Source organism: Cydia pomonella, chromosome 11 (assembly GCF_033807575.1).
Source record: "Cydia pomonella isolate Wapato2018A chromosome 11, ilCydPomo1, whole genome shotgun sequence".
NCBI lineage: Eukaryota > Metazoa > Arthropoda > Insecta > Lepidoptera > Tortricidae > Cydia > Cydia pomonella.
The window spans coordinates 14,685,717-14,710,252 of NC_084713.1; the positions used below are offsets into that span (position 1 = coordinate 14,685,717).

Sequence of the window (24,536 nt, forward strand, 5' to 3'; positions counted from 1 at the left end):
TATTTTTTTTTAATACAAAAAAACCTGCATTAAAAAATCGCTTGTCTCACCCGGGAATCGAACCGACCACTAGTCGATACAGTTACTGTTAAAATTTCTCTAATAAATATTGGGTCGACGTCTGTCGTACAAAATATCCATAAAATCGAAAATTTTGTAAACCAGAATATTTTTGGACAAGCGAATTGTTAAAAAATGCAGTTTTGATTCTTTTTAATAATAAAAGAATGATAATTTTTCTAGCCATATATTCTAGGTGTTTTGAAATGAAGTGAAAATTTCCTATCTCAGGCGAGCTGCGGCTGTTATCGTCTGCGAAGATTAGTATATCCTAAATTTTAACGTGATTTCTTTATGTTGTGCGGTTTATTTGTCACTTTTAAGAATTTAATTCGTTCTCGTGTTCATAGGCTAACTAGAAATGTTCCATCATAGGGATTTGCATCAGCAGCGGTATCATGGTCGTATGTTTGTCACTTGTTATATCATGCGTCACTTTCGCACTTACGTATATTGGTTAGAGCGTGACAGGTATGGTAACACATGATAGACAACCGTTCATCTTAGCCCTGTAGGGCTAAGATGGTCGGCTCTTTATCATTTGTCACCATGCCTGTCACGTTCTAACAAGTATGTAAGTGCGAAAGTGACGGGCATAGCGACAAGCGATAAAAATTGAACCATCTTAGCCCTACTGCAGTACATATTTTTAGGTAGGTATGTTGTTTATGTTTGCATTTGGAAACACGTCCTTACAGATGTAGTGTAAAATTATTTTCCATCGTATTTTCACGGAAACTTACGAACGTGTCTTGCTATTTCAGTCAGTCTCGGTATAATACAAAAAGTACTGACAGTGACTGAACTAGCATGACAAATACGAACGTTTCCGAGAAAATACGATGGAAAACAATTATGCAGTACATCTGTACATACCACATACATACAAACATGCATTGCATACGTGCGTGATTAATTCTATGTAGCTACATTGGCTACATTATATAGTTTTTGGTTTATGGTTTACACTATTTTAAATGAACGCGTCTACACTATTTAAGGAATTAACTAAAAAAAATAGCAGACGTGATCGTAGAGTTGGCAGCTTCCTTAAAGCCCCAAAGAATAAGTATTGTGATACAACGAGGAAATGCTGCCAGCGTCTATGGCATCACGCCGCAGGTTGATAGTTTTAAATTATTTATTTTAAGATTAGTTTTATTTATTTTTAGATTTTAAGTTTTATAGGTTACTAGTTTTATAATTCTGTTATTTGTTTTTTTCTTATTATATTAGTGAATAAAATAGTTTGTATGGTTTTACTGACAGGTTCATAAATCAATTTTAGGCATATGGCAAACTAAAAGTTTTAGAGTTCCAAAGTGTTTGCATTCATACATTATTCAAAGAAAACCGAGCGCGACCGCTTACGGAAACTTGGTATTGAATTATATTTTTTTTTTGCAAATGAATATGTAAAAAAATAAACGATATCGTTTACTTTTTTAAATGTGGCCATACTTTGCTTTGTCTTGTCAGTGTTATATCATACGTGAAAATTGGGAAGCTAGGTTATGTAGATTGCAGTGCCGCTTTGAATAATCGCCGTTATATTTTATTGATAAAAGAGTGCCTAAAGCAAGAATAAACTTTAAATGTCGTTTCTTTGTTTACAGGTCGGTATTGTTAATAATAATTACATACGAGTACAATGTAGATTCAAATAAAACCTTGTAGTATTAAAAATAAATCTTTGTTTACAGAGCAACACATGAAGTTATTCTTTGTTCCAATTCATACCAACAAAAGTGAAATCATCTTATAAAACGACATTTCTAGTTACAAGATTCAAGGGAAGATGACGAAACTTCGTTTTGAATTCACAATACTACCTGGAAGTGACGAAAAAACAAATGTCTGTTGTGTAACGTCAATAACCACCGAGGACAACAAGAGTTATGCATTACCGGACGGATTGCAGTCAGTTAGCCAGCACAAAGAATTGATAAAGACAGCGGCGTATAGTAAGGTGAAAAATAGTCTGTCGAAAAGGTACCAGACAAGGAGAATTTGGATCTCGCTGACCGAGGAACTGGAGCAAATTTATATGGATGAGGATGGCAATGTACAGTTTGCAGACAGATACCTGGAGGAATTAAATCAGGACCAATGTGCTTCTACTACACCCACTGCTGCCGGCACAAAAGGGACCAATACTTTAGAAAAATTGTTAGAAAAAATAATAGAAAGTACACAGGAAAGTAAACAACCGAGCTTGAAGAATATTGCGGACAAGTTTGTGATAGAGAAGTTTACTAGCAAGCATTCTAATGCAACTCAATGGATGGACATTTTTGAAAAGGAATGTGAGCGCTTCCAGATATCGGATGAAAATAAGATTGAAGTTCTTAGGCTCTTTATGGATAAAAGTTGTGTAGATTGGTAGAGTTCCTTGGTTATAAAATTGACTATGAAGGCAGAATGGTCTGAGTGGAGGAAAAAATTTTGTGAATCATTTGTTAGCAAAGGGTGGAGCCCAGTTACATATGCATTACTGTATAAATATAAGGATGGCTCACTGTTGGATTATGCTATAAAGAAAGAAAAGCTTTTACTTGATATGAGAAAGTCAATTGATTCTGGTACATTGGTGGATCTTATTGCAGTTGGTTTGCCGGAGTACATATTAAACAAAATTGATAGAGAAGCGTTGAAGGACACAGTTGAGTTGTTCAATGAGGTAAGCAAGTATGAACATATGGTTAACAAAAAAAGTTATGTATTTAAGAGGAAATATGGACCCTCAAGAACAAGTTTCAAGAATGAGGATCTAAAGCCGTGTAAAATCTGTGAAGGTTTAAACAAAGGCACCCGTTATCACTCTGAGACTGCATGTTGGTTTCGTACTAAAGAAGATGACAAAGTAAAGAAGAACTTCATTAAACATGTGAATAATGCAGTGATAGAGGCAGAGTTAAATGAATCTGTTCCAAAAAACGAATAATAACACCACTAATTAAGGTCAAAATACTAGTAAATGATAAACATCAGATAAATGCAGTTTATGATCCAGGTTCAGTTGTTTCCATTATAAATTCTAAACTCTTAAGCCTAAAAGGGAAAGGAAACGAATTGAACGAAGAAAATTTAGTAACAGTTGGTGGTGTTAAAAAAACGAACGGTTTGACCAAACTAAAAATAAAGATTTTTAATATAGAGGAAAATGTTGATATATCCATTGTGGATGAACAATATTTTAAGCATGATTTCCTGATTGGCTTGGACCTGATAAAAATATTTCGATTGACTCAAGATGAGAAATTGGAGATAAATCAGGTACTGGGTACAAATATGAAAAATAATGAGAAAGTGATAGTTTCAAATGAAGAAATAATTCATGACCAATCGAATGTTCCTGGGGACGATGAGAATACTACAAAAGAATATTATGTTAATTTTAATGAGCATGTAAAGGTGGAGGATTTTACGATAAAGATTGGTCATTTGAACAAGGAACAACAGTCTGAAATAAATACATTGATAAATAAATATAACACAGTTTTTGCAAGGCATAAATATGATGTTGGGACTGTCAATGGATATGAAGCCAGAATAGACTTGTTGGTGGACAAATATTGCAGCAAGAGGCCGTACAGATGTACTATGGAAGATAAAAAAGAGATAGAAGAGCAAATTGGAAAGTTACTAGATAATAAGTTAATAGAAGAATCCTATAGTCCATTTGCTGCACCAGTCACATTGGCATTTAAGAGAGAGGAGAATAAAAAATCAAGATTATGTATTGACTTTAGGGACTTAAATAAAATAGTAGTACCACAAGGTCAGCCCTTTCCATTGATTGAAGATCTTATGATGAAGACTAGGAATTGTAGTTTTTTTCAACCCTTGATATCAACTCAGCGTTTTGGTCTATTCCTTTACGGATCGAGGACAGAAAGAAAACAGGATTTGTAACTCAGGATGGACACTTTCAATGGACCTGTCTCCCTTTCGGGTTAAAGACCTCGCCAGCAATCTTCCAAAGAATTTTAAGCAATATATTGAGAAAATATAAACTTACAGACTTTGCAGTTAATTACATTGATGATATCCTTATATTTTCCAAAACATTCACCGAACACATTGAACATTTAACAAAGTTGCTGGACGCAATTAAGACGGAGGGTTTCAGATTAAAATTTACGAAATGTACATTTGCATCTGACTTAGTAAAATATTTGGGTCATATAATACAAAACAATTCAGTTAAGCCATTGAAAGATAACTTGACCTCAATAAAGGATTTTCCTATTCCAAGAACGCAGAAAAATATAAGACAGTTCCTAGGGAAAATTAACTTTTACCATGAGTACATTCCGAAGAGTGCAATAATATTAGACCCATTGCATAATCTATTAAGAAAGAATCAGAAATTCATATGGACCGCTTAGACCCATTGCATAATCTATTAAGAAAGAATCAGAAATTCATATGGACCGCTGAATGCCAAAATGCATTTGAAAAGATAAAATATCTCTTATGTTCTCAACCAGTTTTGGAAATATTCGATGAAAATTTGCCAATAAATATCTATACAGATGCATCGTTACAGGGCGTCGGGGCAATTTTAAAACAAATACAGCCTGATGGTAGAGAAAAACCTGTAGCCTATTTTTCAAAGAAACTAAATGAAGCTCAAAAGAAGAAAAAAGCAATATATTTAGAATGTTTAGCCATCAGGGAAGCGGTACGATACTGGCAATACTGGTTAATAGGTAAATCGTTTACAGTATATTCTGACCACAAACCATTAGAAAACATGAACTTGAAATCAAGAACCGATGAGGAATTAGGTGATTTAACTTACTACCTATCACAGTATGACTTTAAAATAAAATATTCTCCGGGAAAGGAAAATTTAGAAGCTGACTGCTTAAGCAGAAATCCTGTATTAGAACCTAATGAAAATACAGAAGAACAATTAAAAATAGTCAATTTGATAAGTCTCAAAGACATTGTAAGGGATCAGAAGGAAAATCCAGAAATACAAAATAAAAAAGGAAAATTAATTGAAAAACACAAAGTATATTTAAAAAAGGGTAAAACAAGAGGAAAAATTATTTTGTCAGAGGAATTTAGTGTAAAATTTATGAAATCTATACATGCTGACCTAGGTCATATTGGAATAGGACAAATGCAGAAGACAATTAGCCCATTTTATGCAGCCAAAAACTTAATACAGAACATAAAATTAGTGTGCACTAACTGTGAAGTTTGCATTAAAAATAAGTCTAGAGGACAGGATAAATATGGATTTATGTCACACCTGGGCCCAGCTACCAAACCATTCGAAATCATGTCTATAGACACCATTGGAGGTTTTGGTGGTTCAAGATCTTCGAAGAAGTATCTGCACCTGTTAGTGGACCATTTCTCTAGATACGCATTAATTTCTACTTCAAAGACCCAAAATGCAAATGATTTTATAAAACTGATTAAAACTGTATCAGATACTGAGGGTATTGGTATGATTCTTACGGACCAGTACCCAGGCATCAATTCGAAGGAGTTTAAGGATTTCTTGAGAAGCAACAATATACCTTTGGTATTTACAGCAGTAGACTCACCTTTCTCAAATGGATTGAACGAGAGACTGAATCAAACACTGGTGAATAAAATAAGGTGTAGAATGAATGAGAATGGCAACAAAAAGGCTTGGACAACTGTAGCCCACGAATGTGTGAAGAACTATAACGAGACCAACCATTCAGTGACCCGTTTCTCTCCTAGTTATCTTCTAAACGGTACAGATGTCACATTATTACCAAAGGAACTAAAGGAGGAAAAATCGCTTAGTGACTGGATCAAGGACAGAGAAGTAGCATTAGAAAATACAAGAAGATCACATAACTACAATAAGAAGCTATTTGACAAAGATAGAAAACTCTTTGAATTGAATATAGGCGATATGGTGTATGTTGAAAACGGAAATAAATTGAACAGGAGGAAATTGGATGAACTCAGAATAGGACCATATCTGATCATTGAAAAAATTTCAAATTCTATATTTAAGATAGACACAGGACACAGAAAAACAGAATCCAACCTCTTTCATATTACAAAACTAATTCCATGTCATAGGATACAGGAAGAAGAGGACTAATTTAGTAGCGAAAATTTTGTGTAAAAATTTTCTCCTTCCAGGGGGGGAGATGTAAAAAAATAAACGATATCGTTTACTTTTTTAAATGTGGCCATACTTTGCTTTGTCTTGTCAGTGTCATATCATACGTGAAAATTGGGAAGCTAGGTTATGTAGATTGCAGTGCCGCTTTGAATAATCGCCGTTATATTTTATTGATAAAAGAGTGCCTAAAGCAAGAATAAACTTTAAATGTCGTTTCTTTGTTTACAGGTCGGTATTGTTAATAATAATTACATACGAGTACAATGTAGATTCAAATAAAACCTTGTAGTATTAAAAATAAATCTTTGTTTACAGAGCAACACATGAAGTTATTCTTTGTTCCAATTCATACCAACAAAAGTGAAATCATCTTATAAATATATAAGTAGGTAACTCAAATCTTAGATTGTTTTAAAGCAAAGCACACTATGGATGTACCAAAGTAGTTAAATGTCATTTAAGCTCTAAGGAAAATCTGTTAAACATTAAAATACCATGCCATATCATGCCATGTAGAAAATTATATGATTAATCAAATGTGACTAATTTTTTACTTTGACGTATGTAGTACAGTTGATATAACTACTGTTAAAAACGGGATATTTCGGCATAGTTGCCATTTTCGTGGAGTGACTCGTCACCTACCTGAGTCACCTTCGTTACCTAGGATAAGCGGGCTCATCGCGGGTAAAAAAATATTAACGTAGCAAATAATCAGTCATTAGTTACCACAGGTATCAAACTTCAATTTAGAATATCGTTTTTAGGGTTCCGTAGCCAAATGGCACAAAACGGAACCCGTATGGATTCGTCATGTCCGTCTGTCTGTGCGATTATGTCACAGCCACTTTTTTCCGAAACCATAAGAACTATATACTGTTCAAACTTGGTAAGTATTCTATGTATTCTATTAACCGTATTCAGATTTTCTCACAAAAATAGAAAAAAAAAACAATACATTTTGGGGGTTCCTCATACTTAGCACTGAAACTCAAAAAATAATTTTTCATCGAACCCATACGTGTGGGATATCTATGGATAGGTCTTCAAAAATGATATTGAGGTTTCTAATATCATTTTTTTCTAAACTGAATAGTGTGCGCGAGAGACTCTTCCAAAGTGGTAAAATGTGTGCCCCCCCCCTGTAACTTCTAAAATAACAGAATGATAAAACTAAAAAAAAATATATGATATACATTACCATGCAAATTTCCACCGAAAATTGGTTTGAACGAGATCTAGTAAGTATTTTTTTAATACGTCATAAATGGTACGGAACCCTTCATGGGCGAGTCCGACTCGCACTTGGCCGCTTTTATAAGTTTCCACTTAAAATCTTCACACGTTTTCGGGGACCGGTACTTTGAGTTGGCGAGTAACCACCTGTAAATTTTTGCGTGTTTTAACATAAGATCAGGGCATGTGTCATAGTCTCCTCCGTAGTCCCGGTTACCAGTCCACTAGCAACTCAACCCAATAGCCCGGTTTCTTTTTTTTTACCTTTTCCTTACAATAGTCATACACTAACCGGGGCTTGTCCTTGGGTGCACTACTTTAGGCCAAACAGCACGGCTAGCACATGATTACACGCGGGATAACTCGCGCCGCGAGAAACAACAGTCGCGTGTCACAAATTTCTATCTCGACCTGTCAGTTTCTCGATTTTGGTAGCATAAGTTGCAGATCGAGAAAAGAATTCCACGCGAGAGAGCCATCCCGCGCGCGACTTAGCCAGTGTGGCCATTTATACTTGGAACAAACTTTTCTTTCGTGGCAACACTGAATCGGTACTAACATAATCGGGAAAATAATGAATAGTCAGCTTTAGAAACGGAACGTCCCTAGTCACGATAACTTTGTCTCCTTCTCGCAGTATTAAGATTAAAGAAATAGCAAATATTATTTTGAAGTCGGAAATGTCAATGTGTCAATCATAATTTGATTCGCTTTGTCGTTACAAGTTGGAGAACATTATTATATCTAAAGATAATTACCTACCTAATAATTAAATACCACTCCTTACGAATGATTGGTGTTTTTTTAAGATAATTGAGATTACCCGAAAGTGTTGGCAAATAAGCTACCATCTTTACAAAGAAGACTGAAGATCTCATGATAATCCCCAACATATCTTCCTTGTGGCTGGCTAGTTGCTGCACCGCTGGCTTTGAAGATAGATTGATGACATGCACAAGTCTGTCATAGAAGGGCTCAAGTTGGGAACCTACTCCATACAACGACACTCGAATGTTTAACAATGAGTTATTTTTGCGTGTTTTGTATTTTAGCGATCTATGGATGCAGCGTTAGTTTTTTAAGTTTTCTCATATTGCAAATACACAAAAACATTAAGTTATTTTATTTACTCTGACCTCTTTTAGATATTTAGATTTAAGTACGACTACTACGACTCCCACCGAACGGGCGGAGTCGGATCGCATTTTACATTTCACATTTATGTGGCCGCAAGCCGGTCGGCTGCTTGCGGACGCGGAGACGCCTCCGGACGGATTCTATCGCTTCTGCGATATATAATATATAGGCACTTTAAAAATGCGCTCCGGTGCGGCCTGACTCCAGCCAGTCGGTGGGAATCGTACATTAGGGTGGTAACTACATAATACTCGTATTACGGCCGTGGCCTTTTGTAAGGTGGAGGTTGAGTTGGGCTGCCAGATTCATTATTTTGCATTATTTTATTATCTGCGTATAATAAAATAATGCATATAGTAACAAAAGTGTACTTAGACACCTACTTAGGGTAAGTAATAGGTACCTAAGTACAGTAGGATAGGACACCTTAAGAGAACAAACAAGTAAATGTGAAAAAATACAATCATTTTGTTATTACCGGCATGATATAGATATAGGTATCTTAATAGGTATGTTATAAAGCAATACCACGTACCTACTCCTTACCTACCTAGCTAACGGACAAATCATAAAACTCAGGATTCATATTAAAATTACACAGAAAATTGCTGTAGTATGAAATAAATACAAAATATAGAAAATTAACTTTCTTTTAGGACCAAAGTCAACAAAACTTCGACAAAATATGCTTCTCGCGACCCTCTAGCCTCGAAGACAGTTTCTCTCCTTTTGACGTTGAAACGCGGGATATTTTCTCTCCCATAGTGCACTTGTGCTACGAGTTTCGAGAGTATCCCGCGTGGAACTGTCAAACGACAAAATTATGTCGCTTTGACATTTGTCCGCGAGACAGCGCGTTGTCGCGCGCGTCTTATGCTACCGATTCGCGAGAAAGCTCTATGTCGCGGCATTTTCTCGCCTGTCGACTGTCGCGCCCGTCATGTGCTAGCCGTGCAGGGATAATCGTCGGTTGGTGTCACTTTACATTTAGAGTAAATAATCTTTAATGTAAATATTTATTTTCCTTTTTTTTCATTATGATTGGCATCTGTATATACAATTTGTAAATTGTCTTATTACAAGGGGACTCTACGTGTCGGCTTCGGCCCCACTCACGCTTCCAAATGCCCGGGACCCCATGGTGCCGAGAATTTGTAAGAGACATACAAATAAATAATAACAATAATTCAGCCTATATACGTCCTGCTGCTAGGCACAGGCCTCCTCAGTCCTCTCAATGTTCGAGAGGGCTTCTGGCCTAATGCGGGTTGGTTGGGTAAAGCGGGTAATTTTAAAATTAAACTGTATATAAATAATATTTAAACAAAATATTTAATGATAAAATTGTTATATAAACAGTATACTGTAATAATAATAAGGCATCGATTGTCCCAAACAATTCCTTTTGGAATTTTGATTTTCGTGAAATTTCGACGTGAATCTTCAATAAACTTAAGTTACTTTCTTGTATTTTACCTAGTTATATTTCTAATAACAGTGTTTATTCAGTATTTGGATATTTTAGAGATCTTACAAACATCATGTAAATTTTGTAGGCGTGGTTGGCTATCCACTTTGCCCTACCCGTTTTGATTAAAACCACTTATTATGATTGACAAGATTATAACTTTGAAATACGAACAAAGCCGTGAATGCTTTCGATCTCATTTAAATGTTAAATCTAGCTGAAATCATACAGTAAAACCGTTAACTAGTAATCTGCTAAGAAATTTGACTAATCAGACAACCCTAACCTTCTTTTTTTTTTAACAGATACACCACAAAATTTTAACGGCATACAGTCAGGCATCCTCTGCATAGCGCGGATTGCTCGGACCTAATTGAAACTTGTTAGAGATCGGTCTCTTACAGCATATGCATACATTAACAATACTGTATCAACTCTTTATTTACATTAACAATATACATAATGGATATATACAGATGATTCTAGCTAGCTGAACTAGCTTATATCTAAAATAGGCCCTTGAGGCATTGTACCAAGGATGTTGGCGGTATTTCCTCGTTGTATCGCAATACTGATACGTTGTGCGAGGAAGCCGCCAGCTCTTCGGTCACCAGTTACGTCAACCAGACGTTTCGCGATTTCTTCAAAAAACTTGTGCGCGTTGGGACCCCATGGACCTAGAGTTTCAATACTGTTCCTTACAACAATGTATAGGCCAGGACCCACCTTTTGGCCGTCTTAAATAGAGAGCATGAAATATTATTAGTACCGGATGTTAATCCGATCGATCGGCATGTCGCCTTATGTTTCAGACCCATAGTTTGGGAAATGATGGTAAAGGCGGTCTACCCGCTTTTGACCTGGTTACCTACCCTCCGTCACATGAGTCTCTATAATGGCCGATCAGTAATTTCATAATGATCTCAGTCAGAGTCATAGACGGCCCTGGTCAGTTACAATGTAAATGGACGTGTTAGCTCGAAATTTTGTAGTTAAGCTTTTAAATATACAAATACAGATAAGTATATGAGTAGGTACAAGTTCACTAAAGAACCTCCAAAATTCGATTCCGGAGAAATATAATATTCACATACATGTTCTATCAAAGAGATTGCTATGTTAGAAATCCATTTGAACAATTTTGCCCCTTCGTAATATCCAAAGCTTCGATTTATCCTCAGATCGCGAATATGCGCGCGTGACGCAGTTGCCAAATATTTGACCTGATTTGAATATAAATTAGTTTTTTAACGATACATTCAATTTCAAAGTTAAATTATTTCGTTTTCCGAATTTCATACTTAAAGGTCAAGACGATATCTTTTACGTTCATAGGAAATTCATCAGGTCAGCTCAATTCACTAAGTGACTTGGGCAGTATAAATTTAATTTCATCATCATTGGTTCATGAAGGTTTATAGCCTGAGTCTCAGCACACAGGATGAGTTTTCTATAAACGGTTGGTTCTTAGGGGGTAATACAGGGGGTATTATGATGCAGTAGATTCAGAAAACGGATTTAAAAAAGTCGTAGTGCGTTTTGGATCACAATACGGCTGCCATAAATTTGATGTGCAATCTTGAGGTTTGTCTCGAGGGCCTGTATCGATTAGAATCCTCTAAGTTATTGACTTTTGCTTGACAGAAAAAAATCACAAACATACGTCTAAAATGCAATTTTTGTTACAAATTATGCACAAAAGCTAAAAATATGAAAATTGCTTCTATAAATCGGCAAAATCATGTTTGAGATCATTGCCTTTCTGGACCTGATATCTTTGCCTCTGCTGTCAAAATCAAAGACAAGACCTCAATATCGTGAATGTGTACAAGCCACCTAAGTCCCAACGGTCCGCAAACATACCAACTTATCCACACCCTTGCCTATACGCAGGAGATTTTAAAAGCCACCACGGAACATGGCGCTACAGCAGCAATGATATAAATTCAGCTAGTACAGTGGGCTGAAAATAACACTCTCCACCTTGTTTTTAATACAAAGGATAAAGGGTCATTTAGATCGGCGCGTTGGAAAAAGGACTATAACCCAGACCTAACTTTTGTCACCTGCGATCGCGATGGAACACCTCTACAAAACACCTGAAAAATCCTAAAAGATTTTCCCAATAGCCAACATAGACCAGTTCTGATGGAAATTGGTATTAAGATTCCGCTTTCAAAGTCAACCTATACATATGGCAGTAATTGGCAGAACTTTGCCATACATATGGACGCTGCCATCAGATGGATACCTCTTCGAGCTGAAAATTATCATCGCTTTACAAAACTTATTATTGCTACAACTAAAAAGAGGTTATCGTAAACAGTACGTTCCCTGCTGGTCAAACGACAGCGAATTATTGTATGAGGAGTACATACTAACTGGCAATCACGACATTGGCAAAGATCTTCTAAAATCACTGAACTAAAACCGTTAAAGAACCAATTAAAGAAACACTTTCAAACCCCAGAGTACAGAGTTACTAATGACAGCACTAAAAAGATTGTATTATTTGGACTTGATGAATATCAATACGAAACTGAAGGGGACCTGTGTCATCGTATCGATAATTTATTCTACGATATTCTGAACATAAACATTAATGGATTTATAGAAGGGGTATCCCGCATTGGGAAAAGAGGATATCGACGTCCTTTGCAAATAGAAATACTTAGCAAACGAATGACAACGTATTTACTCGACAATGCCCACTGCTTTAAAAACACAGGTTATGCCATCTCACCGTTCTTAGACGCAAAATCACTGGAACAAAGAAACATACTAAAAAGCGAACTCGTCAAGGCCCGTCACGAAGGACATCATGCAATAATTAGAAAAAATAGGCTATATATAAACGGCAAAGAATTTACTCCACTTCAGCAAAGTGTGAGCCATGCTGAAAAACCCGACACGTCCGACAACATGTCCGAAATTTCGATTGACAAACCTACCGTAAAGAAACCAGATATGTATGCAAACGACACAGCAAAACTCGGAGATAGTACTGCCGATAATAAACTACTGGAGGCAGGAAATGCCAAGAATGAAGAAGTACACCACCCACCAACTAACGCATACAAACCAGGATCAGAAACCTCTAGCACACCAAGACCACATAATACACCGTTGACACAGATACATACCTTTCGAGAAAAAATTTAATGCATTATATCAAAATATCCGAAGCATAAAAAACAAGACACATTTGATAGAGGCGACCACAGAAGAAGACCAAAATATACATGCAATTTGCTTAACGGAAACCTGGATGACGACTTCCAAACTTGATCTATTAAAAGTCGAAGGCTATACTCTAGTATCATCCTATTGTCGTCCTAGCAAAGAAGGCGGGGGAGTGTGTATACTATTGAAGCAGGGAATTGAATACACGGAATGTAACGATATTACAGCGATGTCAGTAGAATATTTATTCGAAATATGTAGTGTAGAAATTAGTAAATTAAATCTAATATTGATCAACTTGTACTGGCCGGATAGCAAAAGATTGCCTGACCTATTTTTTGAACTGTTAACTAAACTAATGCAATACATACAGCATAGATATAGCAAAAAAGATGTTATCATCGGTGGAGATTTTAATGTAAACATCTTACAAGAAACGAAATGCTCACTAACACTACTAAATTTAATGAAAACTTTCCACTTTCACCAAAACGTTAGAGAACCCACCAGAGTAACTAATACTAGCTCTACATGTATAGATCTTATTTTTAAAAATTTTCATCGCGAAAATTGCTATATTCAAGTACGCGATTATGGGCTATCAGATCACAAAGGTATATTAATTAACCTCCCGTCGGTTGCTTTCGACACAAATAGTACTTGGAATATTATGAAAAGGTTGTATAACGACAAAAATTGCTTAAATTTTAAAACAGAACTAATTAAAGTTAATTTTCAAAACATTATATCCCCAGCACAAACGGTAAATGATAACTATAATCAATTCTACAACGTTATCAAAAAAATATTGAACCTATGTATACCTAAAATCAAAATTAAAATCAAAACAAAATCTAAAAAGGCATGGTTGACAAAAGGTATTAGACAATCGTGCAAACATAAAAGATTACTTAAAGTATTTATATCTCAAGCCAATAATGAAAACCTAAACAAACACTATAAGCAATATGAGAAAACATTAAAAAAAGCTGTGATAACCTCAAAAAGGCTGCACAATATAGAAATGATTAAAAAATCTGATAATATAATAAAAACAATGTGGTATGTAGTAAAAAGTGAAACCAATAAATTAAATAAAAAAAATCGAATTAATATCAAATTAAAAACTCTAAACACAATCATAGATGAGCCAAAAGCAATCGCTAACACGTTCAATAGCTTTTTCTTGTCAGTCGGAAATCAAACGTTACCCTCGACGAGTAGACCAGTAATATCAACAACTAAAAACTCAATGTACTTACGACCAGTATCAGAACTCGAAGTTAAAAATATAATAAAAAACTTAAAAAACAAACGAAGCTATGGATACGATGAAATGCCACCTTATTTAATTAGACAATGCGCAGATATACTGTCAGGACCCTTAGCGCTACTAATTAATCAATCCTTCGCGGAAGGTATTTTTCCTGACGCATTAAAAATATCAGTAATAAAACCCATCCACAAAAAGGGTAATAAAAGCGACTGCGATAATTATCGACCAATAGCGCTCTTATCGACCTTTTCAAAAATATTTGAAACCGCGATGTCGAGGCGACTCTACTCATTTTGCGAAAAATTTGGCATCTTTAACGATGCCCAATACGGCTTCCGAGAGAAGAGATCCACAACCCTAGCAGTGTACAAGTTTGTTCGGGAGGTACTAAACATAATTAATGAAAGGAAATACGCTATAGGCGTTTTACTAGATATGAGCAAGGCTTACGACCGAGTTAGGTATAATATACTATTAAAAAAACTAAAAGATATAGGTATAAGAGGAAATGCTCATGACTGGTTTTGTTCATACCTCACAAACCGCGTCCAGTATGTCGAAATAGAACATCACAATTACAACACTGATACAATACAAAATGTCCAATCACAAATAACAAAAGTAAACCAATCGATACCCCAGGGAAGTGTCCTTGGATGTATTTTATTTCTTATCTACATAAATGATTTACCCAATATAATAAATAGCCCATGTACCTTGTTTGCTGACGATATTTCTTTTGTTATATCGTGCGAAAACGAACAAACCCTGAACAGCGATTTAAACTCTACATTAGAAGAAGTTGTAACATGGCTTAGTGACCACAACTTACAAGTAAACTTCGAAAAAACGAAAATTATACAATTTAAACCTTTTCAAAAGCGAACATTAAACATCAATTACTCTTACAACAATAATAAAATAGAATCAATAAGTTCAACTGTATTTTTGGGTATTAACATTGACTCAGCCCTTAACTGGAAAGATCACATAAATAAAATAAGTGGCAAATTAAGTAGCTTCATTTATGCACTATATCATCTAAAAAAGTGTACTGACATAAAAATAGCCACAAATGCATACTACGCCTATGCTCACTCTTGGTTACAATACGGAATTATACTGTGGGGAAATAGTCCAAGTGTGAACAATCTTTTTATATTACAAAAACACTGTATTAGAATCCTTGTAAATATTCATCCACTGGAAAGCTGCAAACCATACTTCGTAAAACTAAGAATCCTGACCCTAATCTCCATGTATATACTGGAAGTGTGTCTATTCGTAAAGAATAATGGAAATCTCTTTCCTCAATACTCGCGAGCGGCCCACCTACGACCTAAAACTAGACTAGCCACACCAAACTCTACGCTACAGATGATCCACAAAGGCCCTTTTGGCATGGCCATAAAAATATATAATAAAATCCCAAATGAAATTAAAGAAATAAATAATTTTAGTAACTTTAAAAATTCATTAAAAACTTATCTAGTAAAAAAAACGTACTACACATTAAATGATTTTTTTAACGATAATATGGACGAATAACGTCACCGGCACAAATAAGACATACAAATATATATAATATATCATACACCAGCCCTTTCTAATTGGCTTATGCCCATGATGCATGTTATTTCATAAGTTAGTTTTAAGAATATTGCTATACCCTTCCAGGGTTCATGTGGAACTGTATTAAATAGTTTTAAAGAACTGTACACTAACATGAGTGCAATAAACAATTCTGATTCTGATTCTGATTCTGATTGGATCAAAGCATAATCCCTGTCTTGTATATTTAAATTTGAAATTATGGGCGAAAATAATTAATTTTCTTCTTTTAAGAGGTGCCACATTCTAATGATTTCTCAGCTGGGGCTTTATCGTTAAGACGCAAAAAAGCAATTATAGAAGAAAGATGCTTAAAGCTCGGCTCAACTTTGATCGTTTTTCTATTTCAAATTTAATTCGTCGTTAAAGCCATTTCCGGAAACCAATTATTCCCCTTTAGTTTTATAGTGTAACAGGTAGTCTGATATTCAATATGTGTTTTATAAATTATTAAGATATTATTCAACTAGGTATCATTAAATAAATGAAATTCATACAAAGCAAAATTTACACGTATAACTATAATTTCGACAATTACATTAATATAAATAGCCCTATTTTAGTCGAGGAATCTTATCGATCTCTGAATTTCCTGTATTTCTGTTCGTATCGAGTAAATGAATCCAATAAAAAATGTGAGAAAGCAATCTTTCATGTAGAAGCTTAACAAAATATAAATACATTTCGCCGTGATCGCAGGAAATGTGTGGAAATTACACTAGACGTGCTAAAGTAGCTCACATCAATATAATTCCGTAAAAGGGAGGGTAATATTTTAAAATATAGGGGAGAGTGGGGGAAATGGGAACACTTAACTTCATTTGCCCTAAAAATATATAAAAATGTCATGAACCGAATTAATTTTTATGCTAACCGTTAGTTTGGTTAACTGTCTATCTGATTTTAATGAAATGATAATTTTGATTTAATAGTATCCTACTAAATTTGGGCGAAAACTAAAACCTTGCCGTTCCTTTTTACCCAAAACCGTATGGGGTAATTGGAAACAGTCTAAGGGGAAATTGGAAACACGGAAGATTTTCAATTTAGTATCACTTTTCAAGGATCTTTTTTTTACGTCACGGGATGCATAAAAATTTACAAAGTAGATTTTCAATCAGTATGTAGTAGGAATCATTAAGAATGCAAGGGGCAACTGGGATTGTTGTAATACTCATAAAACCTTAAAAATCCGACTTCAAAACGATAAAAAAACATTGTTTGACTGACAGTGTAATCGCGTAACAAACATGTACTTAGATACAAAAACATACTGTCGAATTGCTAATACTTTTTTTGTTGTTTTGAAGTCGGTTAAAAACGGCTACACCAAGACATGTTTAACATTAAGCAGCTTGGTTTCAAAGTTAACTTTCAATAACCCATAAACTTCTTTCACAGTTCGACTAACAGCGAAACGTACGCAGATGAAACACCAGTGCGAGGGGCTAACAGAGTCCCTTCAGGCGGCACGGGAGAGCCGAGCCCGGCTAATCGACTTAATCAGAGAGGAAGAAGGCGCAGAGGAGAGTAACATGTAACGTACCTCATGTTTATATGTGTACACAGCTATGATACCGGTCGGGAGCGTATGGCGCGGGAGAAGGAGGAAGAAAAAGCAAAGGAGAGTAGGGTCAAGGAAGGAACAGTGACTCGGAAAAAATTGCCGGATTCAGTGGCTCACTGAACCTAATTCCAACATGAGAGAGGCTATTTGCTTCCCTGCTAATACAACAAAAACATTCAGTAATCAAACAAATTCAAATGGACGAGCAATTGTCATTTTAACACGTAAGTGTGCTATAGTGTATGGTGATATTTGGGCGACTGAGCCACTGTTTGCGTTAAGCGACTGTTCCCGCCTTAACCCTAACATGTAACGTATCTCATGTTTAGGCGTAGATCAGACACCAGTGCGAGGGGCTAGAAGAAGCTCTTCAGATGGCGCGGGATAGCCGATTCCGGCTAATTAGAGAGGAAGAAGGCGCAGACGAGAGTATCATGTGATATTATCTTACGTTTAGACTACAGCGAAGAGTAAATAGCTGAAACAGCCGGAGAGAGACTGGAAGAATCTCCAAATGTCGCTCGAGAGCTAAGTTCGGAGAAAGAACACACCAACTAGAGTAACATGTAATGTATTTCATGTTTGTACACAGCTAAGATGCCAGCGCGAGGCCGAGGGGCCAGAAGAACTCTTCAGGTGGCGCGAGCGAATCAAGCACGGTTTGTAGCCTCAATCAGAGATTAAGAACTTTTTCAATTCAATTCAAATATACTTTATTCATGTAGGCCTAGCAACAAGCACTTATGAATAGTAAGACAGTATTACATATAATTATCTTAATCTAATTATCAGAGCAATTTATTGATGTTGTAAATATTATTCCATATATAATACTAATGAATATAATTCATAGATCAAATTTAATACTAAAACTTTCACAAAATATAGTCATACAAAAAAAAAATGTATAAAAAATACTAGTCTAGATTGTTTCTAGAATAAATTCTAAATGTCAAACAAATATAATAAAAACAACAAAGGAAATACATGCATTGGAATATCCATTTCATCATCATTATTCAAATATAATAAATAATTAATCATTTCGAATCACAATTAATCCCACGTTGTTTTATCATTCATGTAGTCTTGTGTGGTATAATAAGCTTTAGAAATAAGTTTACGCTTTACATGATTCTTAAATTTATTAGTTGGTTACTCAGTGATATGGTTTGGAAGTTTATTATAAAATCTCACACAATTACCCATGAATGATTTTTTAATTTTATGGAGCCGAGTGAAGGGCACGGCGAGCTTATGTTTATTTCTAGTATTAATGAACGGGCTGAGTAGATCAAAGAATTGATACCTGGCTGACACCGCACGCTACATCATGTTATACCTGATGTCACTTTCAGTAAACATCAAACGACGGCTAATGATAGTGGATGACCTTAAGAACTACCGATTTGATGGTCATGTATATTCAGTGAAAATCAATGGTTTCGGAGAAATCATCAATTTTGCGTTCATGAATCCATTGTGAATGTAAGTCGAATATTCCTTTACAAAAGGCTAGGAGACTGAAATCTATTACACTGGTTAATACCAGATTTATCACGAAACTATCCTGATGGTCATGCATATATGAAGCCAATTCGATGATTTTCCCGAAACCATTAATTACTCTGGCAATGCATGTTAGTCTAATCGATCGATTCGTTTGATCCATAAGATACCGCATTTAAACGCATTAAGATACTTGCTTAAGTTTTTCGATACTATGCAAGGAAGTAAACGGTGGCAACTGGCAACCAGTGCCTGATCTCATTGTTTATTAAGCTAAAAACAACCTCTTATTTTATGACACAAATGCTAAAAGGTGACGTGGAAAGGGCAAAATAAGTTCATTGGCATTTTAGATTTGACGCGAATAAAGCCATTAGTGATTTTTGCAAAACGCCACTTTTGTTGACATCAAATCGGCATCTAAAATATATCAATTGTTACCTTTATACGTGTCAGTGCCGACCGGATGCCGACGTAGCTTTTACGTAGTAATAAACACATTTTACTGTACCTAAATATTTTCCAACATTTTCTGCGATATCTCGTGTTGTATTTAGACATATGTCGCATTCGCATTGTAGGTTTCAGCGATAGAGATGATAGCCTGGATCATGTATGAGACACTGATTGTCACTGCATGCATCCCATAACTGGCCTAAATGAAGTACTGAGTTAAGTAAGCTATTTAATTATTGTTGGACATTTATTTACTTATTTTTAGGGTTCTGTACCAAAAAGGTACAAAAGGAACCCTTATGGTGCGACTCTGTCCGTCCGTCTGTCTGTCTGTCTGTCACATTGCTAAATATCTCGAGAACCACTTAAGCTATCGATTTGAAATTTGGAATAGTTATGAACAACGCTAATCCAGATACATTGAAAGTATAATTTATTTATTTATTTTTTACTCTGGAAAATGCCCAATATGTAGAGGGGGCAAAATTTCAAAGTCTAGTGACTAGGTTAAGAGGAATTCCTAGTTGTGATTTTTCCATACAAACGCTCTCGACTGTTTCCTCCCTGGATTTTTAACCTAGAGCAATGATTTTTTCAAATAAGATCAATATCATCAATATCTGTGCCGCTATGTTTTCCTTTTTTGGATTATTTTATTTTGAAGAAAATTACAGCGCCTCGAAAATCGCAAAAACGGCTCAATTGAATTGGCTGTAAAAAAAGGCACAGTATACAAATATGACAACAAATATCTAAAAAATCAAAACATAGCGGCATAGATTATTTCTTCCTCTTGCAATTTCCAAAATTTCATAATGATTGGTTGCGTTTTGGAGGAGGAAACAGTCGAGAGCGAAACCTCGATTTTTGAGTTTTTTGCGTGTGAATTTCGGTCCGAGCTGCAGTTGTCCTTATCGCACGAATTGGAGGCGGAGACAGTTTCTAAATATACGTACACAGAAGGAATAGTGATGGGCATAACATCCTTATTAGGGATTGCAGAACCGGTACTGTTTTAAAGAACCGGTATTTCCCGGTACTTTCGGAACTGGTCTAATTATTTCATTATTTTAAATAAAACGACAGCATTTTGCGATTTGACCACCTTTCGTATTATAATTTAATAATCACATTTTCTTTTACTACGTATAATCACAATAAACAAGGCATTTTTTTGTCCATCAAGGCATCATGTCCTTTGAAGTGGGTCAAAAAACCAACAAGTAAAGGGATGAGCGTATTTGCTATTTGCGCTTATGCGTTATGCGTGCGAATAAGGCAAATACTGACGAGTGACGAATAAGTCCACACTTCGTAGTATTCGGACGAATAACGCGCATAACAAATAACACATAACGGGGTGTGGTGGCGCAATAAGCTGAATACCCAATTAAATCTGAATAAAATTCGAAGCACTTCGTGGCTTAGTTATTGTAATGCTCTATACCTGATGGATGCAAACATTCGAATTTGAAATGCCTATTCCGGATTACAATTTATAAAGTATTTCCATAAATGTTTGTATAGGTTTATTATCATTAATAACTCCAAGAATATGAATATGTTTCCATAAATGTATATGTTTACGTTTATCTTTCACAGACGCGCCTACGAAGACTCGTTGGGAAATAAGGCAGAGCGATTTAGGCAGACTCGGAGTTTCTACGTAAGTTCTTAAGAAGTCTTAAGTACCCATACATTTATGTATGAATTCATTTATGGTATTTATATCTATATCACGGTATACACACTAAAGACAATAGATATCTCCAAATCATTCGACGTTTTCATGCAATGAAAGTTGTTCTCGAAGTCTATCTGCAAATTAAATTAACCTTGGTTTACTGTAATTTACGCTTCATTTTAAATTAACTCTGAAATTAACAAATTAGCAGATTTTAGTTATTAGTCTCGTGTTGTTTACATTGTTAACCGTGCGTTACATTCCTACCTATTAATGAAATGGTTAGTACTCGTACCTATGTTTCCATTCCCAATTTGATACCTCTAGCTATATTTGAACATAGGATGTAATGATTCTACGAGTATTTATACACATATTGAGAGAAAATGCTCTTTCCAGTTTCCTTGTTCCTAAATATTTATAAGTGGGATGTTTACGATGTTATTTTTATTTCTTTTAGCGTAATTCTCTGTTCCTTTAAATACAAAATATTGTATACTACTTATGTAGTTATTTTTCTTGTGCTAATAAATATTTCTTTATCTTATAATATTCCGACAAATGATAACTACTTCTGCTGGTAATACACGTAAAAAATGTTACAAGAGCGTAATTACAAGTTTTACCTATTTACTTGGGCTAGTTAGTAACAGTAAGTACTTAGTCAAAGTAAAAAGAAATGATTGCTGGTACAGGTACTATTGCAAACGCCTGGAAGAGCTTCAGGTACTTATATATACTTTCATTTCAAATAAAAAATGCATAAAATGTGGTTATTTGTGCGGTGAATAGGTGTCACAACAGATCAATGAACAAAAGTTATTAGTCTTTTTAATAAGGAGGTACGTAACAAAATATTTACCTTTTAAACATTAATTCGATGAATAAGAATATTCGGAAAAACGCTGATATTCGGCGAATATTCGTATACGTATTCGTTGCATTACTAGTTTTGTGTAAACATAGAAATTAATTTGTATTATTTTTTGCATACTTTGTCAATATTCCTGCCTGCTGGAATCCATTTTTTGGGGGCTTCCGAATCTTGTTTGTTTTATGGCTCTAAGAGTGTCAATCCTATCCATACCATCGGCGACCAAACATGGTCTCAGACTGAAGTTGAAAAGTCCTGAATTAAAGTTCTGACAATTAGCAATAACGCGCGGTGTGCGTAGAACTGACCGTATCCGAAACACCGAACTGCGTCCCCAAACCGGCGAGGATGACGGGATGAAGGCCGCCAAGCTTAATGGGACTAGGCAGGGCATTGACTGCTATCTAAGTATCTATAGATATACTGGTCCCATAGGACATAGTTATAAGCACAAAGAAAGACCAAGGCGGAGATAGCGGGACAATAGATTAGACAGGTCTTTATGACAGAAAAGGGGGGAGGGTTTTGCTCAGCAGTGGGTCTTTCAGGCTGAAATAGAGTAAAAACAATTAATTTAAATTTCGATTGATTATTATGAGCTTTTGTGTTCTTTACCAGCGTTTTTCGTGTGTATATTTTTAACTAAAATGACATATCGAAATCTATGGTAAAAATTGGTCGGGATATTCTGGCCCGCTTGTGTACAAATATTCATCATCATCATCATATCAGCCTTTAATCTCCCACTGCTGAGCATAGGCCTCTCTTCCAGTACGCCACTTATCCCGGTCCTGAGCCAATCTCATTCAGAAGTGACCCGCAATCTTCCGAATGTCGTCCACCCAACGAGCCAACGGACGCCAGGCACTCCTTTCGTCTGAAAGCGGCCACCATTCCGTTAACATTTTGGCCCACCTGCCATCACTCTGCCTGACAACATGTCCCGCCCAACTCCATTTTAATTTGGTAATGACGTGTCCGACGTCTTGCACCGTCGGATCTCGACATTCCTCATTCGGTCTTGAAGTTTAATGCCGAGCATAGCGCGCTCCATGGCTCTCTGTGCCACTCGAATTTTATGCACAGTCTTCTTAGTGAGCGTCCATGTCTCGGCACCGTAGGTCATGGTGGGCAGGACACATTGGTTAAAGAGGCGAGTTTTCAGGCATTGTGGAATGTTAACGGGTTTGAGGATGTCCGCTATTTTATGGAATGCCGCCCAACCCAGCTGGATCCTCCTGGAGATCTAATATTACTATCCGTACAAATATTAATATCCATAAAGTCTAGTACTTAGTCTTTAATTAAGTAGGTTTAAATTATGTTTTATATTAGTAACCGGAGTTTACCGATTATCTGCGTTCAGTACCCCTAGTGTAAATTTGATCGACATCATAACGTGACGAACGCGTTTGCGTTAAGTCTCATTTTGTATAGGATTGTGAGTTTCCAAAACGTCCCGCTTGGCGCGCTCTTTCTAAATCCAATACAAAATGAGACTAAACGCAAACGCGTACGTCACGTTTCAAAATCGAATTTATTTACACTAGGGGTACTAAGAAAAAATTTAGATTATTAATTTAGGCTTTCGAGTGATGTTGAAAATATAATAATTATCAATATCACGCGAAATATATTAATTTACGACCACATCCACGTAACCGCATATCGCGTACCTAAAGCGTGTCTCTATAAAAAGAACCCGATAATTATTTCTTGTTGTTGTCTTAAGGCTGGCAGGAGAGCATAGGATGTGTATATTTCAGCTCACGCTACGCCTGCTCGTATAGCTGGCTTTGAGTCTATCGTATTGAGTATTTGGGACGCCCGGAGTCACGGCTGCTTGCGTTCACTTGGCAATGACTTTAATCAAATTAATTTAATTAATGTGTTGGCTAGGACGAGAAGCAGATGACCCGGGAACTCGAAGAGGTTAATAAAACGAACTTCGAGCTTGAGAGCGAAGCTACACGGCGTCAACAAATCGTTGGCGAGTTGAAGGAGAAACTTGAAACTATGAATCCGGAGGTTCCTGAACACTTGCCTGTTGTTATGTGAGTTTAAATCCTAACAACTTTTAGAATATGTATAACACAAAAAACTGGTAAATGTTAGATATTTTAACCAATAAAGTATTCAAAACTTGTCTATGAACTAAAATAAATACGAGTTACAGATGCTCGCTAATACAAAGCCTAACGTGGATTTCTCTCTTGAGGAACTCACACAGACTCTTCTGCCTCCGCAATATAAAGCGCTTATGAAAAACCGTATTATTCACAATGTTATAAGCACTACTTGTAATACTAAGCAGATAACCCCCTCTACTTATTTATGTTCCTTTTACC

At 35.8% G+C, this 24,536-nt stretch overlaps 1 protein-coding gene and 1 long non-coding RNA gene across 2 annotated transcripts in view; both read left to right on the top strand.

The window, feature by feature from the left end:
• LOC133522921 (uncharacterized) overlaps nucleotides 1-24,536 on the top strand; it is a 43,685-nt gene that overhangs the window by 14,015 nt on the left and 5,134 nt on the right. The window contains exons 3-5 of the mRNA XM_061858403.1: nucleotides 17,500-17,635; nucleotides 21,233-21,296; nucleotides 24,088-24,242. Of these exons, the coding sequence (XP_061714387.1) occupies nucleotides 17,500-17,635; nucleotides 21,233-21,296; nucleotides 24,088-24,242 (355 nt within the window). The remainder of the gene's footprint in view (nucleotides 1-17,499; nucleotides 17,636-21,232; nucleotides 21,297-24,087; nucleotides 24,243-24,536) is intronic.
• Nucleotides 1,480-3,887, top strand: LOC133522920 (uncharacterized). Its single transcript, XR_009800150.1, has 2 exons — nucleotides 1,480-1,676; nucleotides 1,764-3,887. It is a non-coding gene; the product is annotated as an uncharacterized LOC133522920 (long non-coding RNA).